The 23409-nt window shown below is 36.4% G+C and overlaps 1 protein-coding gene across 1 annotated transcript in view; it reads left to right on the plus strand.

Annotated features, from left to right (window-relative positions):
* The window catches only part of CLIC2 (chloride intracellular channel 2), a 28172-nt gene extending 6844 nt beyond the window's left edge, over nucleotides 1-21328 (plus strand). Inside the window, exons 2-6 of the mRNA XM_036119674.2 lie at nucleotides 7768-7877; nucleotides 8003-8128; nucleotides 18998-19104; nucleotides 19733-19914; nucleotides 20663-21328. Of these exons, the coding sequence (XP_035975567.1) occupies nucleotides 7768-7877; nucleotides 8003-8128; nucleotides 18998-19104; nucleotides 19733-19914; nucleotides 20663-20824 (687 nt within the window). The 3' untranslated portion in view covers nucleotides 20825-21328. The remainder of the gene's footprint in view (nucleotides 1-7767; nucleotides 7878-8002; nucleotides 8129-18997; nucleotides 19105-19732; nucleotides 19915-20662) is intronic.
* Nucleotides 21329-23409: the final 2081 nt, after the last annotated feature.

Consider the following 23409-nt stretch of genomic DNA (forward strand, 5'->3'; position numbering starts at 1 on the left):
AACAAGTCAGCTTCTCTGAGCCTCAATTTCCTCACCTGTGAAACAAGAGGGTTAACAGAACCTACCTCATGGGATCATCTTCACTGTGAGGATTAAATAAAACAACTACATAAAACACTATAGTTGTTAACATAGTAAATGCTCAATAAATGTCAGATATTGTGACTATTATTATTTTTCATATTTAGAAACTTAGATCACAAACATAAAGAGAAAAAGTTGTTTTTGTGAATGACCACATCCTGTCCTTGCCAGCTATATATACTTAAGAGGTGGTAATTCTTCAGTCAGGCTAGGGAATTTACATCCTAAAATTTTCTGTGATGGCACTTTAAATCAGTATATTATAAACAGGGAAAAAAAACCTCAGTTTTCCTGTAAAACTTGACTGCATTTCCCCCACATCTCAGTGTTTTGCCTTTCCTTTTGCCAAAGGCGATCCACCCTTCCTGCTGTATCTGTAATCAGACTCCATTCTTCTTCCTGTCTCCCACCCATAATCATGTTTCTACTTACTAGCCCCAGTTCTGATTGGATCCTTAGTTTGACTTCCGTTACAAAAGAAACACAACTGCCAAGGTTGGGTGCCTCTTCCCACAGCTTTTCACTCCCTGACATCACAAAAGAACAACAGTAACCATCATTTCCTCTGTTGTGCCCATTGCCAGGGAAAGGAAAATTTGCCCAAAAAATTAGGATTATGCCCAGGGCTTCTGGGACCTTAATATTGTTAGAAATGACAGATCAGAGCAGCTGTAAGGTGAAAAGTACCCTTTACTTTCTTCTACAGACTGAGGGAAAAGCATAAATAAATAAATAAATAAATAAATAAATAAATAAATAAACAAACAAATAAATCCATCCAACAGATGAGATATGCTGATGGCTTGCACTTGGGTAGCTAGCAACTAACAGTGTTGGACAGATAGTAAGCATCAAATAAATATTGAATGAATGAATGATGTAAAAGCCATGGCAAATGAAAGAACTAAACTTATTTGGAGACATTTATAAGTAAAACTGACAAGAATTAGTGTTGAATTCAATTTGGGAGCAAAGCAGAAGGATTATCCTCAAGTTTCTAATTTGGGCAACTCAGTAGATAGCGTCTTGTCTGCTCAGGCTGCCATAACAAAATACCAGAGACTTGGTGGCTTAAACAACAGATATTTATCTTCTCAAAGTTCTACAGGTTGGATGTTCAAGATCAAGGTGCCAGCATGGTCAGGTTCTGGTAAGACCTCTCTTCCTAGCTCATAGATCATTGCTTTCTCAGTGTCCTTGCATGGTGGGCAGAGAGAAGAGGAGGAGAGGAGAGAGAAAGCTTCCTGGTCTCTTCTTTTAAGGGCCTTAATCCCATCATTAGGTCCCCATCCTCATGACCTCATATAAATCTAATTACTTCCCAAAGGCCTTGCCTCCAAATACTATCACATTGAAGGTTAGGGTTTCAAAATATGATTCTGGGAGAACACAATTCAGTCCATAGCAGATAGTAGTGTCATTCACAGGATTAGGAGCCCTACAGAAAGAGTAGGTCGGTGAGTGGAGTAAAGAAAAATGAAGGAATCCAGTTTGGGGCATGTTGAGATTGAAGTGTCTAAAGCCTGGATTTCCCACAAGACACTGCATCAGCCATAGCCCTCTCAAGAAGTGGCTACCTTTTCTTCCTCATTGTTCTCACCATTGAGCCTGGAAACAAGGTATGTATCCTTTAGGTATCCTTGCTCCTCATTCTTGTGTCCAGACCATTCTACTTCCCCCATACAAAGAAATATCTAGAGTCTCTAGAAATATCTTGAGTCTCATAAAATCAGACTAATTCACCCACTACCCTTCCTTGTTATAGTAGTCTTCCAAACACTGGGTCACTCTCCCCTAGTTCTTGAGGATTTTTAGCTTCTGAATCATTGTCACTCTCTCCAACACTATTCCTATCACAATTCTTGGTGATTTTAATATCTACACAGATGACCCTTCCAGTACTCTGGCCTCTCAGATCCTTGACTTCTTCTCTTTCACTGATCTTGTTCTTCTCCTTCCATAGTCATATCCTAACCTTGTCACTGCAACTTCTGCAATGCCTGCATGATATTATAGGGGGGATTATTCTACTTTTTGAACTTTTGTATTTTAATGCATTTTATTGATGTATAATTTACATAAAATAAGATGCACCTATTTTAAGTGCACAATCCAATGACTTTTGACAAATATATATGTACATGCAACCACTACCCCAATCAAAATATAGAATATTTCTATTACCTCAGAAAGTTCCTTTGTGTCTCTTTGCAGTCAATCTTCCCCACTGTACCCCACTACCCCCTGCCAGAAAATCACTTATCTACCTTCTGTCAGGATAGATTGGTTTGTATTTTCTAGGATTTTCTAGAGATTGAATCATGCAGTATGTACTTTTGTCTGGCTTCTTCCACTCAGCGTAATTATTTTGAGATTTTCCATACTGTTATGTGCATCAATATCTCATTCCTTTTTATTTCTGAAGTAGTCCATTGTATAGATGTAGCATATTTGTTTATCCATCTACCCACTGAAGGATATTTGGGTTGTTTCTAGTTTTTTGGCTACATGAATAAAGTTGCTATAAATGTTCATGTACAAGTCTTTCTATGGCCATATGCTTTCACTTCTCTTGGGTAAATACCTAGGATTAGAATTAATGGGTCATATGGTAGGTACATTTTTAACTTTGACAAACTCTTTATAAACCACTTGTACCATTTTACACTCCCAACCATAGTGTATCAGTCCCAGTTGCTCCACATTCCTAGCGATACTTGGTATGGTCAGTCTCTTAAATTTCAGCTATTCCAATGTGTTCGTAGTGGTATCTTATGCTTTTAATTTTCATTTCCCTGTTGACTAGTGATGTTGAGCATCTTTTCATGTCTTTATTTACCATCTGTATCTCTTTCATACAGTGTTTAAATCTCTTGCCCATTTTTAAGTTGGATAGTTTGTCATTGAGTTGTAAGAGTTCTTTATTCATATATTTTTATATTTTGGATACAAACATTTTTCATTTTCTTAACAGTTCTTATGAAAAGCAGATTTTAGCTTTCATGTAGCTCAATTTATTGAATTTTTCTTTTCTCTCCCTCACTCCCTCATATTGACCTTCTTTCAGTTCCTTATAATGCCATGCTGAAGCATGTTTCAAGGCTTTTGGATATGCTATTTGCTGTTTAGAATGCCTTCTTTGTGCCTATTCACCTAGTTAATTCTTATTCTTTGAATTGAGTTCAATTGCCACTTCCTCAGAAAGGCCTTCCCTAACAGACCCCATATAGATTGTGTTTCTCTGTTACATGCTCTCATAACATGCACATCCATCCTTCCTTCAAAGAATTTATCTCAGTTTAAAAGGAAGTTAACTGGGAGACTATTTTTTTAAATATCTGTTATATATAGTATATATTATATATGTATATGTAATATCTGGTCTATTCTAAATACATTATTTGTTCAGTAAGTATTTATTGGGAGAGTGAATGGATGAGTGAAGAGTAGAGAGGCCACAGATAAACTCAAGTACACATAAAAGTTCAAAGCAGGGGGGCACCTGGGTGACTCAGTCATTAAGTGTCCGCCTTCAGCTCAGGTCATGATCCCAGGATCCTGGGATCAAGCCCCACATCGGGCTCCCTGCTCGGTGGGAGGCGGGCTTCTCTCTCTCCCACTCCCCCTGCTTGTGTTCCCTCTCACTGTGTCTCTCTCTGTCAAATAAATAAATAAAATCTTTTAAAAAAAATAAAATTTAAAAAAAAGTTCAAAGGAGAAAAGTGTGTTGTTTTCTGTCACCAAACGACATTATTACAATATTATTGAGTATATTCCCTATGCTGGACTTTTCATCTCCATGACTTACTTATTTTATAACTGGGAAGTTTGTACCTCTGAATTCTCTTTGTCTATTTTGCCCACCCCCACCCATCTCCCCTCTGGCAACCAGTAGTTTGTTCTCTGTATTTAGAGATTGGCTTTGTTTGGGGTTTTTGTTTGTTTTGCTTGCTTCCTGTTTTGTGTTTTAGATTCCACATATAAGTGAAACCATATGGTATTTGTCTTTCTTTGTCTGACTTATTTCACTTACCATAATACCTTCTAGGTCCATCTATGTTATCACAAATGACAAGCTCTCATTCCTTTTTTATGCCTGAGTAATATTCCATTCATCTATTGATAGACACTTGGGTTCCTTTTATATTTTGGTTATTGTAAATAGTGCTTCAATAAACGTAGGGGTGCATATGTCTTTTCAAATTAGTGTTTTCATTTTCTTTGGGTAAATACCCAGTAGTGGAATTACTAGATCATATGGTATTTCTATTTCTAATATTTTGAGGACCCTCCATGCTGTTTTCCACAGTGCTTGGACTAATTTACATTCCCACTGAAGATGCATGAGGGTGCCCTTTTCTTCAACACTTGTTATTTCTTATCTTTTTGATACTAGCCATTCTGACTTGTGTGAAAGGATATATCATTGTGGGTTTGATTTGCATTTCCCTGATGATGAGCAATGTTGAGCATCTTTTCATGTATATTTTGGCCATCTGGATATCTTCTTTGGAGAAATGTCTATTCAAGCCTTCATTTTTAATCAGATTATTTGGGATTTTTTGGTGTTCAGTTGTATAAGTTCTTTTTTTTAGATTTTATTTATTTGAGAGAGAGTGAGCAAGGAGAAGGAGCAGGAGAGTGTGCATGAGCAGGGTGAGGGGCAGAGGGAGAAGCAGGCTCCCCGCTGAGCAGGGAGCCTGACATGGGACTCAATACCCAGACTCCGGGATCATGACCTGAGCCGAAGGCAGATGCTTAACCGATTGAGCCACTCAGGCACCTCAGTTGTATAAGTTCTTAACATATTTCGGATATTACCCCCCCAATGAGATATATTATTTGCAAATATCTTTTCTCATTCAGGAGGTTGCCTTTTTGTTAAGTTAAAGGTTTCTTTTGCTGTGCAAAAGCTTTTTTCATTTTGGTGTAGTCCCAATAGCTTATTTTTGCTTGTTTCTCTTGCCTCAGGAGACACAGCCATAAATATGTTGCTAGAGCTGATGTCCAAGAGATTACTGCCTATGTTTTCCTTTAGGAATTTTATGGTTTTAGGTCCTACATTTAGGCCTTTAATCCATTTTGAGTTTATTTTTGTGTATGGTGTAAAAAAGAAGTGGTCCGGTTTCATTTCTTTGCATTTTTTAGCTGTCCAGTTTTCCCAGCACCATTTATTGAAAAGACTGCTTTTTCCTCATTGGATATTCTTGTCTCCTTTGTCATAGATTAACTGACCATATAAGCATGGGTTTATTTCTGGGCTATCTTGTTCCATTGATCTATGTGTCTATTCTTGTGCCAGGACCATACTGTTTTGATTAGTATAGTCTTGTAGTATAGTTTGAAATCGGAGCATGATACCTGTGACTCTGTTCTTTCTCAAGATTGCTTTGGCTATTCAGGGTCTTCTGTGATTCCATACAAACTTTACAATTATTTGTTCCAGTTCTGTGAAAAATGCCATTAGCATTTGATAGAGATTGCATTGAATCTGTATATTGCTTTGCATACTATGGACATTTTAACAAATTTTAACAGTATTAATTCTTCCAATCCATGAGCATAGAATATCTCTCCATTTGTTTGTGTCATCATCAATTTCTTTCATCAGTGTTTTAGTTTTCAGAGTACAGGTCATTCACCTCCTTGGTTAAGTTTATTCCCAGGTATTTTTTTTTAAGTAGGCTCCACACCCAGCATGGAGCCCAACATGAGGCTTGAACTCATGACCCTGAGATCAAGACCTGAGCTGAGATCAAAAGTTGGACACTCGGGGCACCTGAGTGGCTCAGACAGTTGAGCATCTGCCTTTGGCTCAGGTCATGATCCCAGGGTCCTGGTATCGAGACCCGCGTCAGGCTCCCTGCTTGGCAGGAAGCCTGCTTCTCCTCTCCCTCTGCCTGCCGCTCCTACTCTCTCTCTGTCAAAATAAATAAAATCTTAAAAAAAAAAAAAGTTGGACACTCAACTGACTGAGCCACCCAAGCATCCCAAACTATGTTATTTTTTTATGCAATTGTAAATGGGATTGTTTTCTTAATTTCTCTTTCTGCTACTACATTATTGATGTATAGAAATTTCTGTATATTAATTTTGTATCCTGCATCTTTGCTGAATTCATTTATTAGTTCTAACAGTTTTTTGGTGGAGTCTTCAGAGTTTTCCACATAGAGTATTATGTTATCTGCAAATAGTAACAGTTTTACCTCTTCTTTATCAATTTGGATGCCTTTTATTTCTTTTTCTTGCCTGATTGTTGCAGCTCGGACTTCCAGTACTATGTTGAATAAAAGAGAGTGGACATCCTTGTCTTGTTCCTGATCTTAGAGGAAAAGCTTTCAGTTTTAACCATTGATTATGATGTTAGCTGTGGGTTTTTCATATATGGCCTTTATTATGTTGAGATATGTTCCCTCCAAACCAACTTTGTTGAGAGTTTTTATCATGAATGGATGTTGTATTTTGTCAAAAGGTTTTTCTGATCTATTGAGATAGTCATATGGTTTTTATCCTTTCTTTTGTTAATATCCTGTATCACATTGATTGATTTATGAATTTTAAACCATCCTTGCATCCCTGGAATAAATCCCACTTGATTATGGTGAACTGTCCTCTTAATGTATTGTTGAATGCTTTTTGCTAGTATTTTGTTGAGAACTTTTGCATCTATGTTCATCAGGGATATTGTCCTAATCCTCCTTCTGTAGTGTCTTTGTCTGGTTTTGGCATCAGGGTAATGCTGTTCAACGGATGGATCTTTAATTGAATGGTGTTAAAACAACTATTAACTATTTTTTAAAAATTTAAGTACATAAGCTAGAGTCCCAATATACTCCTGGTGCTAAAATAAATTCCAAATAGATGAAACAAATGCACAAACTGAAAGCACAAAGGTACTAAAAGAAAACACAAAAGAACATCTTTATAATAAAACAAAACAAGAAAGGGTTGGGGTTGGTTTTTTGCTTTTTGTTTTTGTTTTTTGCAATCTTGATATATAATGGCAGTGTAAGGAGATCAGAAAAACCAGATTGAGTAATAGATTTCATGTAAAATCTAATTTTTATATAAGCCATGTTTTAAGGTACATGTAATGTGTATCAAAAAGTGTTAGTATCTTTAGTATACAAATAAATTTTTCAAATCAATAAGGAAAATATCACTTTGATAGAGAAAATGTAAGTTTGTCATGAACAAACTTCATGAAATAAGGAAATCAAATCAGCAATAAACATATGGAAAATGCCTTTCAGAAAGGAAATTTGGCAGGTTCTATTAAAATGGAAAATGCACTTACTCTTTTTTCAACATTCTCATTTTTAATATTAATTCTAAAGATATAATATCAGAAGTGGAGCAAATTATATGCCCAGAAATATTTACTGCTGAAGCATTTAGCATAGCACAAATTTTGGAATATCTGAAATGCCCATCAATAGGAAATGGTTATATAAATTCTGGTAATATATAAAATTAACTATTATTACTATGTACTCATTATACTTGTCATTTTAAATACAATAAACTTATTATTTGATTTATTATCTCTGTGTGCCCACAGGAGGTAGGATCCATGAGATTAAGGGCTTCCAATTTTGTCTCTAGCAACTGGGTCATTTCCCAGTAGGCACTCAATACATACTTGAGCAAATGAATGAACGAGGCCTTCCTTTATCTTAACAGGCTGGAAGTGATGGGGAGAGTATTGGAAACTGTCCCTTTTGCCAACGCCTTTTTATGATCCTCTGGCTTAAAGGAGTTAAATTCAATGTGACTACTGTTGACATGACCAGGTAAGAGAAATCAGGACATGTTTCATTCTGGAGATTGAAATCAGTAGACACCAATATTATGTTTATGTTTGTATAATGTATACTTTAATTAGAGGCCTAACTCTGCTTATTTTCAATAATCATAGAAAGCCTGAAGAGCTGAAGGACTTAGCCCCAGGTACCAATCCTCCCTTCCTGGTGTATAACAAGGAGTTGAAAACAGACTTCATTAAAATTGAGGAGTTTCTAGAGCAGACGCTGGCTCCTCCAAGGTACAGCATTCTACGTGTTTTTGAGAAAATCTATTTTATTGCCCTATATTGCAGATTGAGGATTCTTACTTCTAAATATCTAACTCTTTTCCACTGTTGGATCTCTCTTTTGCTATTTTTCCAGAAACGTTTGCAAAGATCCCCATGATTACTCTATACATGATTACAAAACTTTACTACAGAATTACTTATTTAATATATGTAAAGCTATTAAAACTTTATGAGATGTAGGTAATATATTAGGAAAGGGCAAAGGATAGATTTGGAAACCTGGGAAAGGCATGGAATTTCAGCCATAATGAAGTTTGGGGGCATTTATACTGATAGAAATTAGACTTGTTTTATTGTAGAGCCCTCACAAGATCTTCAATTTTGAAATAGCCTTTGATTCAGTCTGATTTCTAAGCTCTGTGGGTTGGGAAATATAATGTCTATTATGCATAAACTTCCCCCTTCAACTTCAAATATATGAAAACGTTAGGTGTAACATTTCAAAGTATTTTTTAAAGATTTTATTTATTTATTTTAGAGAGAGAGAGAGAGCACAAGCAGGGGGAGAGGCAGAGGGACAGGAGAGAGAGAATCCCAAGCAGACTCCCTGCTGAGCGTGGAGCCCAATGTGGGGCTCGATCCCAGGACCCTGAGATCATGACCTGAGCCGAAACCAAGAGTTGGACGCTTAACCAACTGAGCCACCCAGGCGCCCCCAAAGTATTTTTTATACTCCTTATGCTGTGCCTTTTATTCCCATGACTTACTCATTCCATAACTGGAAGCCTGTATCTCCCACTCCCCTTCACCCATTTTCACCCATTCCACCCCCCCTCCTCTGGCAACCAGCAGTTTGTACTCTGTATTTATATGTCTGTTTCTGGAAGCATCATAATTTGAGATTTCAAGTTATATTACAAAGCTGTAGAGATCAAGATAGTATGGTACAGACACAAAATGATGGGTATTAAGGAGGACTCTTGTTGTGATGAGCACTGGGTGTTTTATGTAAGTGATGAATCACTGCATTCTATTCCTGAAACCAATATTACACTATATGTTAGCTAATAGAATTTAAATAAAAACCTTAAAAAAAGGAAATTTGAAAATTCAAAAAAATAGACAAATAGATCAATGGAACTGAATAGAAAAGCCAGAAATAAACCCACAACTATATGGTCAATTAATCTTTGACAAAGCAGGAAAGAATATCCAGTGGGAAAAAGACAGTCTCTTCAACAAATGGTGTTGGAAAAACTGGCAGCCATAAACAAAAGAATGAAACTGGACCACTTTCTTATACCATACACAAAAATAAACTAAAAATGGGTGAAAGACCTAAATATGAGACAGGAAATCATTAAAATCCTAGGAGAACACAGGCAGTAACCTCTTTGACATCAGCCATAGCAACTTCTTTCTAGATATGTCTCCTGAGGCAAGGGAAACAAAAGCTAAAATAAACCATTGGGACTTCAAAATAAAAAGCTTCTGCACAGCGAAGGAAACAATCAACAAAACGAAAAGGCAACCTACAAAATGGGACAAGATATTTGCAAATGACATATCTGATAAAGGGTTAGTATCCAAAATATATAAAGAACTTATAAAATTGAACACCCAAAAAACAAATAATCCAGTTTGAAAATGGGCAGGAGACATTAATAGACATTTCTCCAAAGAAGACACCCAGATGGCCAACAGACACAGGAAAAGATGCTCAACATCACTCAGTATCAGGGAAATGCAAATCAAAACTACAATGAGATATCACCTCACACCTGTCAGAATGGCTAAATTAACAACACGGGAAACAACAGGTGTTGGTGAGGATGGGGAGAAAGGGGAACCCTTTTGCACTGTTCATGGGAATGCAAACTGGTGCAGCCGCTCTAGAAAACAGTATGGAGGTTCCTCAAAAAGTTAAAAATAGAGCTACCCTACGACCCAGCAATTGCACTACTGGGTATTCACCCAAAGACTCCAAAAATACTATTTCAAAGGGATACATGCACCTAATGTTTACAGCAGCATTTTCTATAATAGCCAAATTATGGAAACAGCCCAAGAATCCATCAATTGATGAATGGATAAAGAAGATGTGAGATATATATATATATATATAGTATGGAATATTACTCAGCCATAAAAAGAATGAAATATTGCCATTTGCAACAAAATGCATGGAGCTAGAGAGTATTATGCTAGGCAAAATAAGTCAGAGAAAAACAAATGCCATATGATTTCACTCATGTGGAATTTAAGAAAAAAACAAATAAGCAAAGGGAAAAAAGAGAGAGAGAGGCAACCAAGAAAAAGACTCCTAACTATAGAGAATAAACTGATGATTATGAGAAGGAAGGGGGTGGGGGAATGGTTGAAATAGGTGATGGGGATTTAGGTGTTATCACTCTTTAAATCTTGCTGGTGTGATGGGTATAGTGATAGCTCATGATACTTTAAATTGCATTTCCCTGAATAATAGGTGAATCTGAGCATCTTTACACATGTTGGTTGATGATTTGTTTTTGTTCTGTGAATTATCTTGTCAAATCCTTCTGATTTTCTATTGGCTTATATATCAGGGATTGCATTCAACTCTGATAACTAGAGACAAAAAAAGTACTGGCTTAAATAAATATGGGTTTTATTTTTCTCACATAATAAGAAGTCAAGAATGAGTCATTGTAGGGATGGAATGACAGCTCCAAAAATGCACCAAGGACCCAGGCTCTTTCTAATCTTTCTTCTCTGCTATGCTTCAGGTGAGGCTTCCAGTCTCAAAGTTAATTCATGGTGACAATATGTCTGCTGGAATTCCAGGCAGCAGATCTAACTCCTACACAGGAAGAAGGAAAAGGGCAAAGAACAAAAGGTGCAAGCCAGATTTAAGAAGTTTTCACAGAAGCCACACTCAACAATTTGCATTATATTTCATTATCCAAAAGTAATTCCCATGTTCACATCTAAGTACAAAGGGGATCTGGGAAATGTAGTTCTTATCCAGGTATATTGCCACCCCTAATAAAACAAGTTTTAGTCAAAGAAAGAAAGAGAAAAAGAAGAAAAGAAGGAAGAAAAAGAAAGAGAGAGAGGTACAGAACTGGGTTATCAGCAGTAGTTTGCCCCTCTGACCATCAAATAAATGTGTGCATGCTTCTTACATGGAACACACCTACTCCCAAGAGAGACAGCTTCCAAGTTCCATACAGTTACTGCATCCAGCTCAAAATTCAGGATCTTTGGGTGATATGCAACATCTCCATTAGATACTAATCGTTGGGCAATTAAATAAATTAAAAGCAAGTTTTCTCCACCCACTCCTTGACTCAATATATCATGGTGGAGCAGGAATTGGATAACTGGAATAAAAACTGCCATTTTTAAAAGGATAACAATAAAAAGGATAGGATAGCACACAACAATCACCTGTTCATAACAGTTACCATTGTTAGAGAAACAACTGAAAGACTGTTTCTAAGTTTTGGCATTACAAACAATGCTAAAATGTACTTTCTTTTTACAAAGCCCTCCAGAGTGGTTATTTTGTCTGCCATACTGCTAGATATGGAAGCCCTTTCATATAAACTTTATCTAAATTTTTTAAACCTGTTAGATACCTACATCAAAGAAAATAGTGGAGTAAGGAACTCCAAAACTCCATCCCTCCATAAAAGCAATGAATAGCTTGGGAAAAAAATGTCAGAATTAACTTTTCCAGAAGTCTGGAATATAACCCAAAATTTACAAGAGCCAAGGGAATATTAATGAAGAAAAAAAGCTGAATTTTAGTAAGAGAGCCTTGTGGCATTTTAGGTTATCTTATTACCATCTTCTACTCCTCAGTCTTTAGCAGCTTTAAAGATAGCAGTCCACATTGTAGGTGCAGGTTGCTGGTAGCAGAGGACATGATATGGCTTTATTCTCAAATAACTATGGTTATGTGGTTTGGCCTGGTGGCACCCTGATGGACTGGCTCAAGGGTTTGTCTTTTTTTCACCTACTTTAGAGCTTCCCCGGGGCTGAGGCAGCTTCCCTGGTGGCATTCATGGAAGGCATTTAAAGGCAGTTGTATTAGCCATTGCTACATGGGGCAAGGGATAGCACTTGAGGAAAGCAATAGACAAACTGAAAAGTCTGGGAATAAACAGGCTGGGATGTTTGGGGGATACTTGGGGGAATAAGGGCTTCAAAACGCTTTCATGTATTCTAGGGACTCTAGAAGTCCATGCACATGTCTAGGTCTAGACCTATGCTTAGGAAAGACCTGAGAAGATCCTAAACTCTTACTTCTGACTGAACTTCAGACACCATGCAAGCAGAAATTGAAGACTAAACTGTAAACTGCATACATAAGCATTGAAGGAATGCCCCAACTCAGAGCAAGACTGCAAACACTGAGAGACGTTTTCTTTCTTGGTTTGTTTGTTTTGGTCCCAGGAGTTTAATGAAATCCCTGTTAAGGGTGCCTGGATGGCTCAGTCGTTAAGCGTCTGCCTTCAGCTCAGGTCATGGTCCCAGGGTCCTGGGATCGAGTCCCACATCGGGCTCCCTGTTCGGCGGGAAGCCTGCTTCTCCCTCTCCCACTCCCCCTGCTTGTGTTCCCTCTCTCGCTGTGTCTCACTCTGTCAAATAAATAAATAAAATCTTTAAAAAAAAAAAAAAAGAAATCTCTGTTAAATCAGTAACTAACAAAGATAATGGGACAAAGATTTCAGTGGCCCCACACAACAAAGAACACAGACTTTACAAAATTACTTCAGAAAATTCACTAAACAAATAAATGATACCTACAATAAGCAGCAGCAACAAATCCTGGGGAATGGGAGAATCTGATTTTTAGAGTTTCTACATTATAATGTTCAAGTGTCCAGTTTTCAAGAAAAAAATAAAATTCATGGTAAGAAACAAGAAAGTATGGCCCATTCACAGGAAAAAATAAATTAATAGAAACTGACCCTGAGAAAACCCAGATACTTGATTTAAAAGACAAATACTTTACATCAACTGTGTAAAATCTGTTTAGAAAGCTAAAGAAAATCATGGACAAAGAACTAAAGGAAACTATAGAGAGCAAACTCAACATAGAAAGAATATCAATAAAAAGAAATTATTAAAAGGAACCAAACAGAAATTCTGGAGTTGAAAAGTACATTAACTAAAATGAACAATTCACTAGAGGATTTCAACAGCAGATTTGAACAGATAAAAGAAATAATATGCAAAACTGAACATCCAGTTTGAGGAAAAGGAAGAAAATGAGCAGTATCTAACATACCAGTGGAATGCCATCAAATGTACCAAGATACACATAATGGGAGTCCCAGAAAGAGAGAATAAGGATCAAGAGGCAGAAGAATGTTTGAAGGAATAATAGCTGAAAACCTCCCAAATTTAATTGAATACATTTGTCTATACATCCAAGGAGGTCAATGAATTCCAAGTGGAATAAACACAAAGAGATCAACACCAGGATACATTATAATCAAATTATCTAAAGCCAAAGCCAAAGATAGAATCTTGAAAGTAGCAAGAGAAAAATGACTCATCATGTGGAAGTGATCCTCAATAAGATTAACAGATGATTTTTCATCAGCAACCATGGAGGCCAGAAGGCAGAGAGATGACATATTTAAAGTGCTGAAAGGTGGGGCGCCTGAGTGGTGCAGTCAGTTAAGCATCCGACTCTTAGTTTTGGCTCAGGTCCTGATCTCAGGGTCGTGAGATCGAGCCCCAGGTCAGGCTCCACACTCTCTTTCCCTCGGGGCGCCTGGGTGGCTCAGTCATTAAGCATCTGCCTTCAGCTCAGGTCATGGTCCCAGGGTCCTGGGATCAAGCCCCACATCAGGATCCCTGCTCGGCGGGAAGTCTGCTTCTCCCTCTCCCACTCCCCCTGCTTGTGTTCCCTTTCTCGCTGTGTCTCTCTCTGTCAAATAAATAAATAAAATCTTAAAAAAAAATAAAGATCTTTATAAAACAAACAAACAAACAAAAAACTCTCTTTCCCTCTACCCCTCCCCACTGCCTTCTCTTTCTCTCTCTCTCTCTCTCTCTCTCACTCTCGCTCTCCCACTCTCACTCTCTAAAATAAATAAATAAATCTTTAAAAAATAAAATAAAGTGCTGAAGGAATAAAAGTCAACCAAGAATTCCATATTGGGCAAAACTATCCTTCAAAAATCAAAAAGAAGTTAAGACATTCCACATGAACAAAACCTGAGGAATTTTGTGGCTAGTAGACCTACTCTACAAGAAATGCTATAGGGAGTCCTTCAGGCATAAATGAGAGGCCACTAGACAGTAACTCAAAGTCATGTGAAGAAATAAAGAGCAGCAGTAAAGGAGGGAAGCACATACTCATCTCGATGCAACAATATTTTTACAAAATCCAACACCATTTCATGATAATACTCAACAAACTAGGAATAGAAGGGAATTTCCTCAACCTGATAAATGGCATCTATTAAAAACCCACAGATAACATCACACTTAATGGTGAAGGATTGAAAATGTTCCTTCTAGGATCAGGAACAATACAAAGATACCATTTCTGACACTTCTGTCCAACACTGTATTGGAAGTTCTAACCAGAGCAGTTATGAAAGGAAAATAAATAAAAAGTATTCAAAATGGTAAGGAAGAAGTAAAACTATTTCTATTTGCAGATGGCATGATCTTTCATATAGAAAATCCTTTAAAATCCACTAAAATACTACTAGAACTCATAAATGAATTCAGTGCAATTGAAGGATACTACAGTCAACATACAAAAATCAGTTGTATTCCTTTACACTATCAATGAATAATACAAAAGTAAATTAAGAAAACAATTCCATTTTCAACAGTATCAAAAATAACAAAATACTTTGGAATAAACTTAAGGAAGGAGGAGAAAGACTTCTCTGCTGAAAACCACAAACCATTACTGAAATAATTTAAAGAAGACCTAAAAAATGGACATTTATATTAGTTTCTTAGGGCTGCCATAACAAAGTGCCATAAATTGGGTGGCTTAAAACAGAAATTTGTCTTACAGTTCTGAAGGCTAGAGTATGAAGTCAGAATATTAGCAGGGCCATGCCCCCTCTGAAACCTTTAAGAAAAAGATCCTTCCTTGCCTTTTCCTAAGTTCTAGTGGTTTTCCAGCAGTCACTGGTGTTCCTTGACTTGTAGATCCATAACTCCAATCCTCCAACTTCACATGGCATTTTCTCCATACCTCTGTCTTTTCAAAAGATGTTCTTTTTTGGGGCGCCTGGGTGGCTCAGTCGTTAAGCGTCTGCCCAGGTCATGATCCCAGGGTCCTGGGATCAAGCCCCTCGTCGGGCTCCCTGCTGGGCTGGAAGCCTGCTTCTCCCTCTCCCACTCCCCCTGCTTGTGTTCCCTCTCTCGCTGTGTCTCCCTCTGTCAAATAAATAAATAAAAATCTTTTTAAAAATTAAAAAAAAAGGAATGAAGTAGGGATACGTACTAGAATATCAATGAAACTTGACCATAATACTAAGTGAAAGAAGCCAAACACAATAGGCCACATATTGTATGATTCCATTTATATAAAATGTCCAGAGGGGCACCTGGGTGGCTCAGTCATTAAGCGTCTGCCTTCGGCTCAGGTCATGATCCCAGCGTCCTGGGATCGAGCTCCGCATCGGGCCCCTTGCTCAGCAGGAAGCCTGCTTCTCCCTCTGCTTGTGCTCTCTCTCTCTAATAAATAAATAAATAAATAAATAAATAAATAAATCTTAAAAATAAAATAAAATGTCCAGAATAAGCAAATTCATAGACACAGAAATATTAGTGGTTCCAGGGGCTGAGAGGAGGAGTGAATGGGGAGTAACTGCTTAATGGGAACTAGATAGGAGTCATTGTTGCACAATATTGTGGCTGTATTAAAGCCACTGAATTGTATATTTTAAAATAGCTTAAGTGGTTTTATGTTATGTGAATTTTATCTCAATTTTTAAAAAAAAGAGTAGGCTTTTAATTGAAATTGCACTGAATTTATATTACTATTTGAAGAAATTTCATTTTTATGATACAAATGATTCCCATCAGAGAACATGATTTGTGTATTTGTTTGGGTACCATCTTATTATTTTTATTGAGATATAATTGTCATACAACATTGTGTAAGTTCAAGGTGTACAACATGTTGATTTGATATTTACAAATTGCAATATGATAACCACTCTAGTGTTAGCTAACATCTCTACCACATTACATAATTATTATTTCTTTTTTGTGGTGAGAACAATTAAGACTTTCTCTCTTAGCAACTTTGAAGTTTATAATATAGTCTTGTTGACTATAATCACCATGCTGTGCTTATTTATCTATTAGTTGCAAGTTTTTAACATTTAAACAGTATCTCCCCAACCCCTCCCCAAGGTACCTCCAGTAACTATCATTTTACTCTTTTTTTATGAGTTTTGCTTTTTAGATTCCACATATAAGTGAGATCATACAGTATTTGTCTTTCTCTGTCTGATTTATCTCACTTAGAGTAATGTCCTCAAGGTCCATTCATGTCACAAATGGCTGGATTTCCTTCTTTTTTTATGGATGAATAATATTCCATTGTATATTCCACCACATCTCCTTTACCCATTCATCCACTGATTTACATTAGGTTATCAACCTAAGTGCCAGTCTTATGTTCTTTGATAAGATTTTGTCTTGTTTTGTTTTTTTAATATTGGTTCTCTACCTTTTCTATTACATTATTTCTAAATATTTTATACTTTTATCACTATTGTAAATGGAATATGCTACTAATACCCATTTCTATCTGGTTATTGCTAGCTAGCATGGAAAACTTATTTTTTTAATGTTTGACTTGTATTAGCCACCTTACCAAAACATCTCATTAATTCTAGTAATTTTTCCTATACTTTCTTGGGTTTTCTAGGTATACAATTATATTGTTGCTTCTCTTCCAATAATTATACTAGTGCTTTATGTTCTCAACTTGCTAGAACCTCAAAAACAATATCTACTATAAAAGCAATTGTAGGTGTCTATCTTGTTCCTAAATTTAATGTAAATGGTTCTAAAGTCACCATTTTGAATGTTTTTTGTCTCACTTGTTAGTGCATTCAGCAAAATGTTGAAAAGTAGTAGTGATAATGATTATTCTTATCCTGTACTCATTTTAAGGGTAATAGTTCTAACAGTTCACCATTTAATATGGTGCTTGCTGTAAGTTTTTGATGGGTACATTTTATCAAGTTAAGGAAATTAATGAATTAGTTTAATCATTCAACAAATATTTCCTGAATACTTAGTGTCAGTTACTATTCTAGGCACTTGGGATATATCAGTGATTAAACCAAGCAAAAGCACTCTGTCCTTGTAGACCTTACATTCTAGTTGGGGAAGACAATTAATAAGCAAGATTAAAAAGCAAAACAAACTACTTTAGATGATGCTAAAAACTAAGAACAAATAAAACAAAGGAGGGAAGTAGCAAGTGTTAAGGACAGGAGAAAGGTTGCAGTGTTAGATAGGGTGGGCAGAGGAAGGCCTCATTTAGGAAGGGATTATAAGAAGATCTGAAAGAAGAGGGGAAGCAGGTCATGTGCATATATGAGGGAAATCACTCCATTCAAGGGCAAAGTGAAAAAGCCTTGGGGTGGAAGCTTGTCAGGCCTATTTGAAAAACACCAAGGAGATAAGTTCCGAGTGAAGTGAGTGGGGAAGAGTAGAAGGAAATGAGAGCAGAGTGGTAAGATAGGGTCAAATCACATCAGTCCTCATAGACTACTGAGAGGACTTGGGGTCTGAGTCTGAATGAGATGGAAACATTGCAGGGTAATAAGTAGGGAAGAGATATGATACGACTTACCTTTTAACATGATTGCTCTGGCAGCAGGTAGAAAATAGTCTAGGAGTGTGGGGGACAAGCAGGGGAGTGGAGAGAATAGTCAAGAAGCTGTTGCAGTAGTATAAGCTTTGGACCAGGCAGGGGGCAGTGGAGGTGGTGAGAAGTAGATAGATTCTGGGTACATTTTGGGGTTTGTTTGTTTTCTTTTCAAATTTTTATTTAAATTCTAGTCGGTGAACATACACTGCAATATTGGTTTCAGGAGTAGAATTCAGTGATTCATCACTTACATACAACACCCAGTACTCACCTATTGCCCTCCTAAATGCCCATTACCCATCTAGCCCATGCCCTACCCACCTCCCCTGGGTACATTTTGAAAGGTAAGCTAGCTAGAATTGCTAATGGATCAAATATGGGGATGGAGAGAAGAGAGGAATCAAGGAAGATGACTAAGTGTTTGTCCTGACCATTTCTAGTTGCTAGTGGGTTTTTTTTATGAATAGGAATTGATTTTCATTGAACTCCTTTTCTGCATCTATTCATGATCATATGGTATTTAATTTCTTAATGTGGTGAATTACATTACTACATCATTTTATTTTATTATGTTAAATAAACTTTGTATTATTAAGGAGAGGCCATCTTGGCTACTTTTTTCCATCCTCTCTATCCTCTTTATTCCTTCATTTTTATGTAAGTTACAATAATTTAAAACCATGTTTTTCCTACGACTTACCTTTAAAAATGTATTACCAACATATCTCCTGCCAAATAGGCTTTTAGGAGCAAGTACGGAGGACCTAACTACCATTTAAAACATTGTTTCCACAAGTTAATGAGCTTTGAGTTCTCCACAATCAGTTTCCCAGTGAACTTTAGAAACTTAAGTATTCTGATATTGGGAAAAATACATATTTCCGATGAGAGATTCCAGGACTTTCCATTTCCAGCACAATTTCCCAAAACCTCCATTCTCAATAGAGCACAAGCTAGGACACTTGGTCTCTGACTTGTTATGTATGAATAATCATAGAGTGATGTTTCTTTTTAAGGTATCCTCACCTGAGTCCCAAGAACAAGGAGTCCTTTGATGTGGGCTGTAACCTCTTTGCCAAGTTTTCTGCATACATTAAGAATACGCAAAAAGAAGCAAATAAGAGTAAGATACCTTTGTTTAAATTTCTGTTTCTCTCACACATTTGCTGGTTCTCACAGTCTCACTCAGCTAAAATAGGATTTTCCTGAATATGTAGTATATGTTGGGGAATACACTCTTCCTCTGATTCTTTCTTCTCTCCTTTGAAATTCCTTTGCATGAAGTTTTATTAAACTTAGAACCCAAGATTCAATAGAGCAATTACTAACTTAGCTCAATTTCCCAGTCCTGTGTACCTTTAAGGTTTCTAAAACCATAGCATCTACCATCTCCCACAAACATTCTTGAATAGGTCTACTATCTTGTGAGTCATGAGAGCTATTAGTCTCTGATTCCATTTCTGACTCTTTTGTGTTTAGTAATAACATATGTGACTTTTTCTTTCTCTGACTCTCCTCCCAATGCACCTCCTCAAGAAAAGTCCAAAACTGTTTTTACTCACCATTTGAATAAACATCTGACCCTGTCTTATCAGTGGGTAATTGAGAGTTCTAGTTAACTATTTAGATTTTGAAGGGCCAGTGTAAGCAATGTGTATAGATAGAGATGTCTAAATGGGTAAAAAGCATACTGAGAATGTATTCAGTCATGAAGACAAAACATTAGTAACCTTATGTTTTCTTTGCATCAGATTTTGAAAAATCTCTGCTCAGAGAATTTAAACGTCTGGATGACTACTTGAACACCCCGCTTCTGGATGAAATTGATCCAGACAGCGCCGAGGAACTCACAGTTTCCAGAAGATTGTTCTTGGACGGGGATCAGCTGACACTGGCTGACTGCAGCTTGTTACCCAAACTGAACATTATTAAAGTAAGTCTTTGTAGGGTATGCTGAATGGTCTGGGAGGGGTTTGGGAATTGCCAGCATGAAACACAGCGACTATTTAGTGTGAGATTGTTATATGATGGCTTTGTCATCATCATAATGCATAGTGTATATCTCCTTTTTCTCCCCAGAGGAAAAATCCATAATGATCTCTGGGAACCATAAAAACTTCTTGCTTCTTCCAAAATCAGAAGGTGTTTTCCACTGTCTTATCTATAAAACAAGGGTAATATTACCCATTTCATGGAATTGTTGAGAAAATTAAACTAATGCATGTGAAATGCTTAGAACAGTGTCTGAATCATAGCAAATGATAAATAATGTGAGCTACTAATAATTTTATGATGATTTAATCATTTATTTAATAAATTCTTATTGAACAGAACTTATTCTGTCTCAGATCCTATGCCAGACACACAGAATACATAAAGAAATAAGACATAGTTGGGACCCTAAGCAAATTCTTAGTCTAGTGGAGAAATATGTGCTCTTTTTCTGCGCTTTCTTCTAAACATATTAATAATTAAATACAGCATAAATATAAATGTGATTACACACATAGCTTTGTCTACATTTGTAAACAAAACATTAAAGTAGTAAGTCCAAGATTTTTTAGGTTTATTTTTGTGTAGATAACATATTCTTAATGATCTTGACTTTTGAGATATGTTTCTACACACTAGGCATGTCACTGATGCCTTTTACTACCAACTGTTTTTTCCCAAAACCCTAGGTTGCAGCCAAGAAATACCGTGACTTTGACATTCCAGCAGAATTCTCAGGAGTCTGGCGCTATCTTCACAATGCCTATGCCCGTGAAGAATTTACCCACACATGTCCTGAAGACAAAGAAATTGAAAATACCTATGCAAGTGTGGCTAAACAGAAGAGTTAGGACGCTCTTTTAGTAGAAAAAGCTCTCTTTTCACTTATTATCATATTATAAAGGTTTTTGGAAAAAAGAATATGGAAAATACTGTTTCCTCTATCCAACTCTCTTATGAAAAGAATGCTGTATTTTCTGTATCTAGTCAGTCCAAACTATCTTCTCACCGTGTATTTTAAAGTTCTTTATATTTTCACTTAATTTTCAATTTTAGTATATGTGCTGCCGAAGCGAGCACTTCACTTAATTTTCTTTATTCCCATGGCATAACCACTGCAATCTTAAATCACATGGAAAGTATCATGATCTTTTGCTATTTAATTGAATTATCAGAATGCATCATGTGTAACCTCAACAGATGGCTGAAGTTACAAATGACATAGAGCCACAATCTTAAACTACTCCTTAGAAACACTTCCATTTAAATCATTAAAACAATTTTACATTTTTGTTAGTTTAATACATGGGTGAGTTTATTTCTGATATGAATAATAAAATCAGAGAGTAAGTATATCAGCGAGACAAATCCTAAAAGAATGATTTTTAAAATCAGCTCTAAAAAGAGATCAAGACCAACTGGTATTAGAATGGCATTAAACACCTAGAAATATGACTGCCTCATAGTCAGAGATGAGAATATGACATTTATGACCAGATTATATTGTTAAATGAGCAAGTATTCATTAAATAAAACATAATAATAATTTTTAAAAGATCAGAAGCAAATATATGGTAAAGTTTCAAAGTAAATTGGACCTTTATTCCATAAAAATAAAAAGGAAACTAAGAAATTTGACTGACCAAAAGATCTTGTTGCTGTCCATAAAAAGATAAGGCACACTATCCTTAAAGTATAATGACAAAGATTTGTATAGAATTTAAAATGTTCTATTACTATATGTACTCAAATTTACATGTTAAAATAAAATCACTCAAATCTGAAAACAAAAGCTGAACTTAACTTGGTCCTTCAAAGGAGAAACAAAGTTCAGCCTCAAAAAAGGAAGAGACCATAAATCAATGGAACAGAATAAAAAATCCAGAAATAAACCCATAACCGTATGGTCAGTTAATCTTCGACAAAGCAGGAAAGAACATCCAATGGGAAAAAGTCTCTTCAACAGATGGTATTGGAAAACTGGACAGTAACGTGCAGAAGAATGAAACTGGACCACATCCTTATACCATAAACAAAAATAAAATCAAAATGGATGTGAGACAGGAAACCATGAAAATCCTAGAGGAGAATACAGGCAGTAACCTCTTTGACATCAGCCATAGCAACTTCTTTCTAGATATGTCTCCTGAGGCAAGGAAAACAAAAGCAAAAATAAATGATTTGGACTTCATCAAAATAAAAAGCTTCTGCACAGCAAAGGAAATAGTCAACAAAACTAAAAGGTAGCCTATGGAATGGGAGAAGATATTTGCAAATGGCATATCTGATAAAGGGTTAGTATCCAAACAATAGCCAAATTATGGAAAGAGCCCAAATGTCATCAACTGATAAATGGATAAAGAAGATGTGGTACGTATATACAATGGAATCTTAGCCATGAAAAAGAATGAGATCTTGCCATTTGCAACAATGTGGATTGAGCTAGAGAGTATTATGCTAAGCAAAATAAGTCAGAGAAAGACAAATGCCATATGATTTCACTCATATGTGGATTAAGAAACAAAACAAAGGATCAAAAGGGGGAAAAGAGAGAGAGGCAAACCAAGAAACAAACTCTTATTTATAGAGAAGCCACTGAGGGGAGGTGGGTGGGGGGATGGGTGAACTAGGGGATGGGGATGAAGGAGGGCACTTGTGATGAGCACTGGGTGTTGTATGGAAGTGTTGAATCACTATATTGTACACCTGAAACTAATATAACACTCTGTTAACTAACTGGAATTAAAATGAAAACCTAAAATAAATACTGCTATTTATAAGAAAGAAAGAGGTAAGTGTATACTACCCAGTGTCTGAGGATAGGTTTTCTTTTATACAAGCTACAATCTAAGACCACTTCCAAGATCTGTTTTGTCATCAGCAAAGGTGGGACGGTCTTAAGCTAGTCAGGTAAGGAAAATGATACCTTGTGATCTCAGCAAAGTAGGGGACGGTGGATCTGGTTTTTCTAAGTTAGGAAAAATTTTTAAAAGATTAATTAGACTTCCAGGTTGATGAAGACAATGGTAGCTTGGTTTCAATATAAATAACAAAAACAAATTCTAAATGGCACTAAAACCATGGGGGAAGCATAACTTAAAGCAGAAAAATCCCCAAACATCAATATAACTATAAGTTTTTAAAAAATACCAAATTCCAGGAAGTACTCTGTCACATTCATGCTGCACCACAAACTTCTGTAATGAGCAACGCAGGCTGATAAAAACTGTAGGAAATAAGGAAGTTAGTCATGGGCCTAGGGTTAATCTAAAATCATTGAAAGAAAGAGTAAGTCTAACTCAAGTATAAAAATATGTTTTAAAATGTCCTGGTAGGCCAGAACACAGAGTAAAAGGAAGTAACTTATTAGTATGCACAATCTGAAGTAGCAGTCTTCAAAAAGTATGGCTTCTAGGGAAAAAATACAAGACATAAA

This window comes from Halichoerus grypus, chromosome X (assembly GCF_964656455.1).
Source record: "Halichoerus grypus chromosome X, mHalGry1.hap1.1, whole genome shotgun sequence".
Lineage (NCBI taxonomy): Eukaryota > Metazoa > Chordata > Mammalia > Carnivora > Phocidae > Halichoerus > Halichoerus grypus.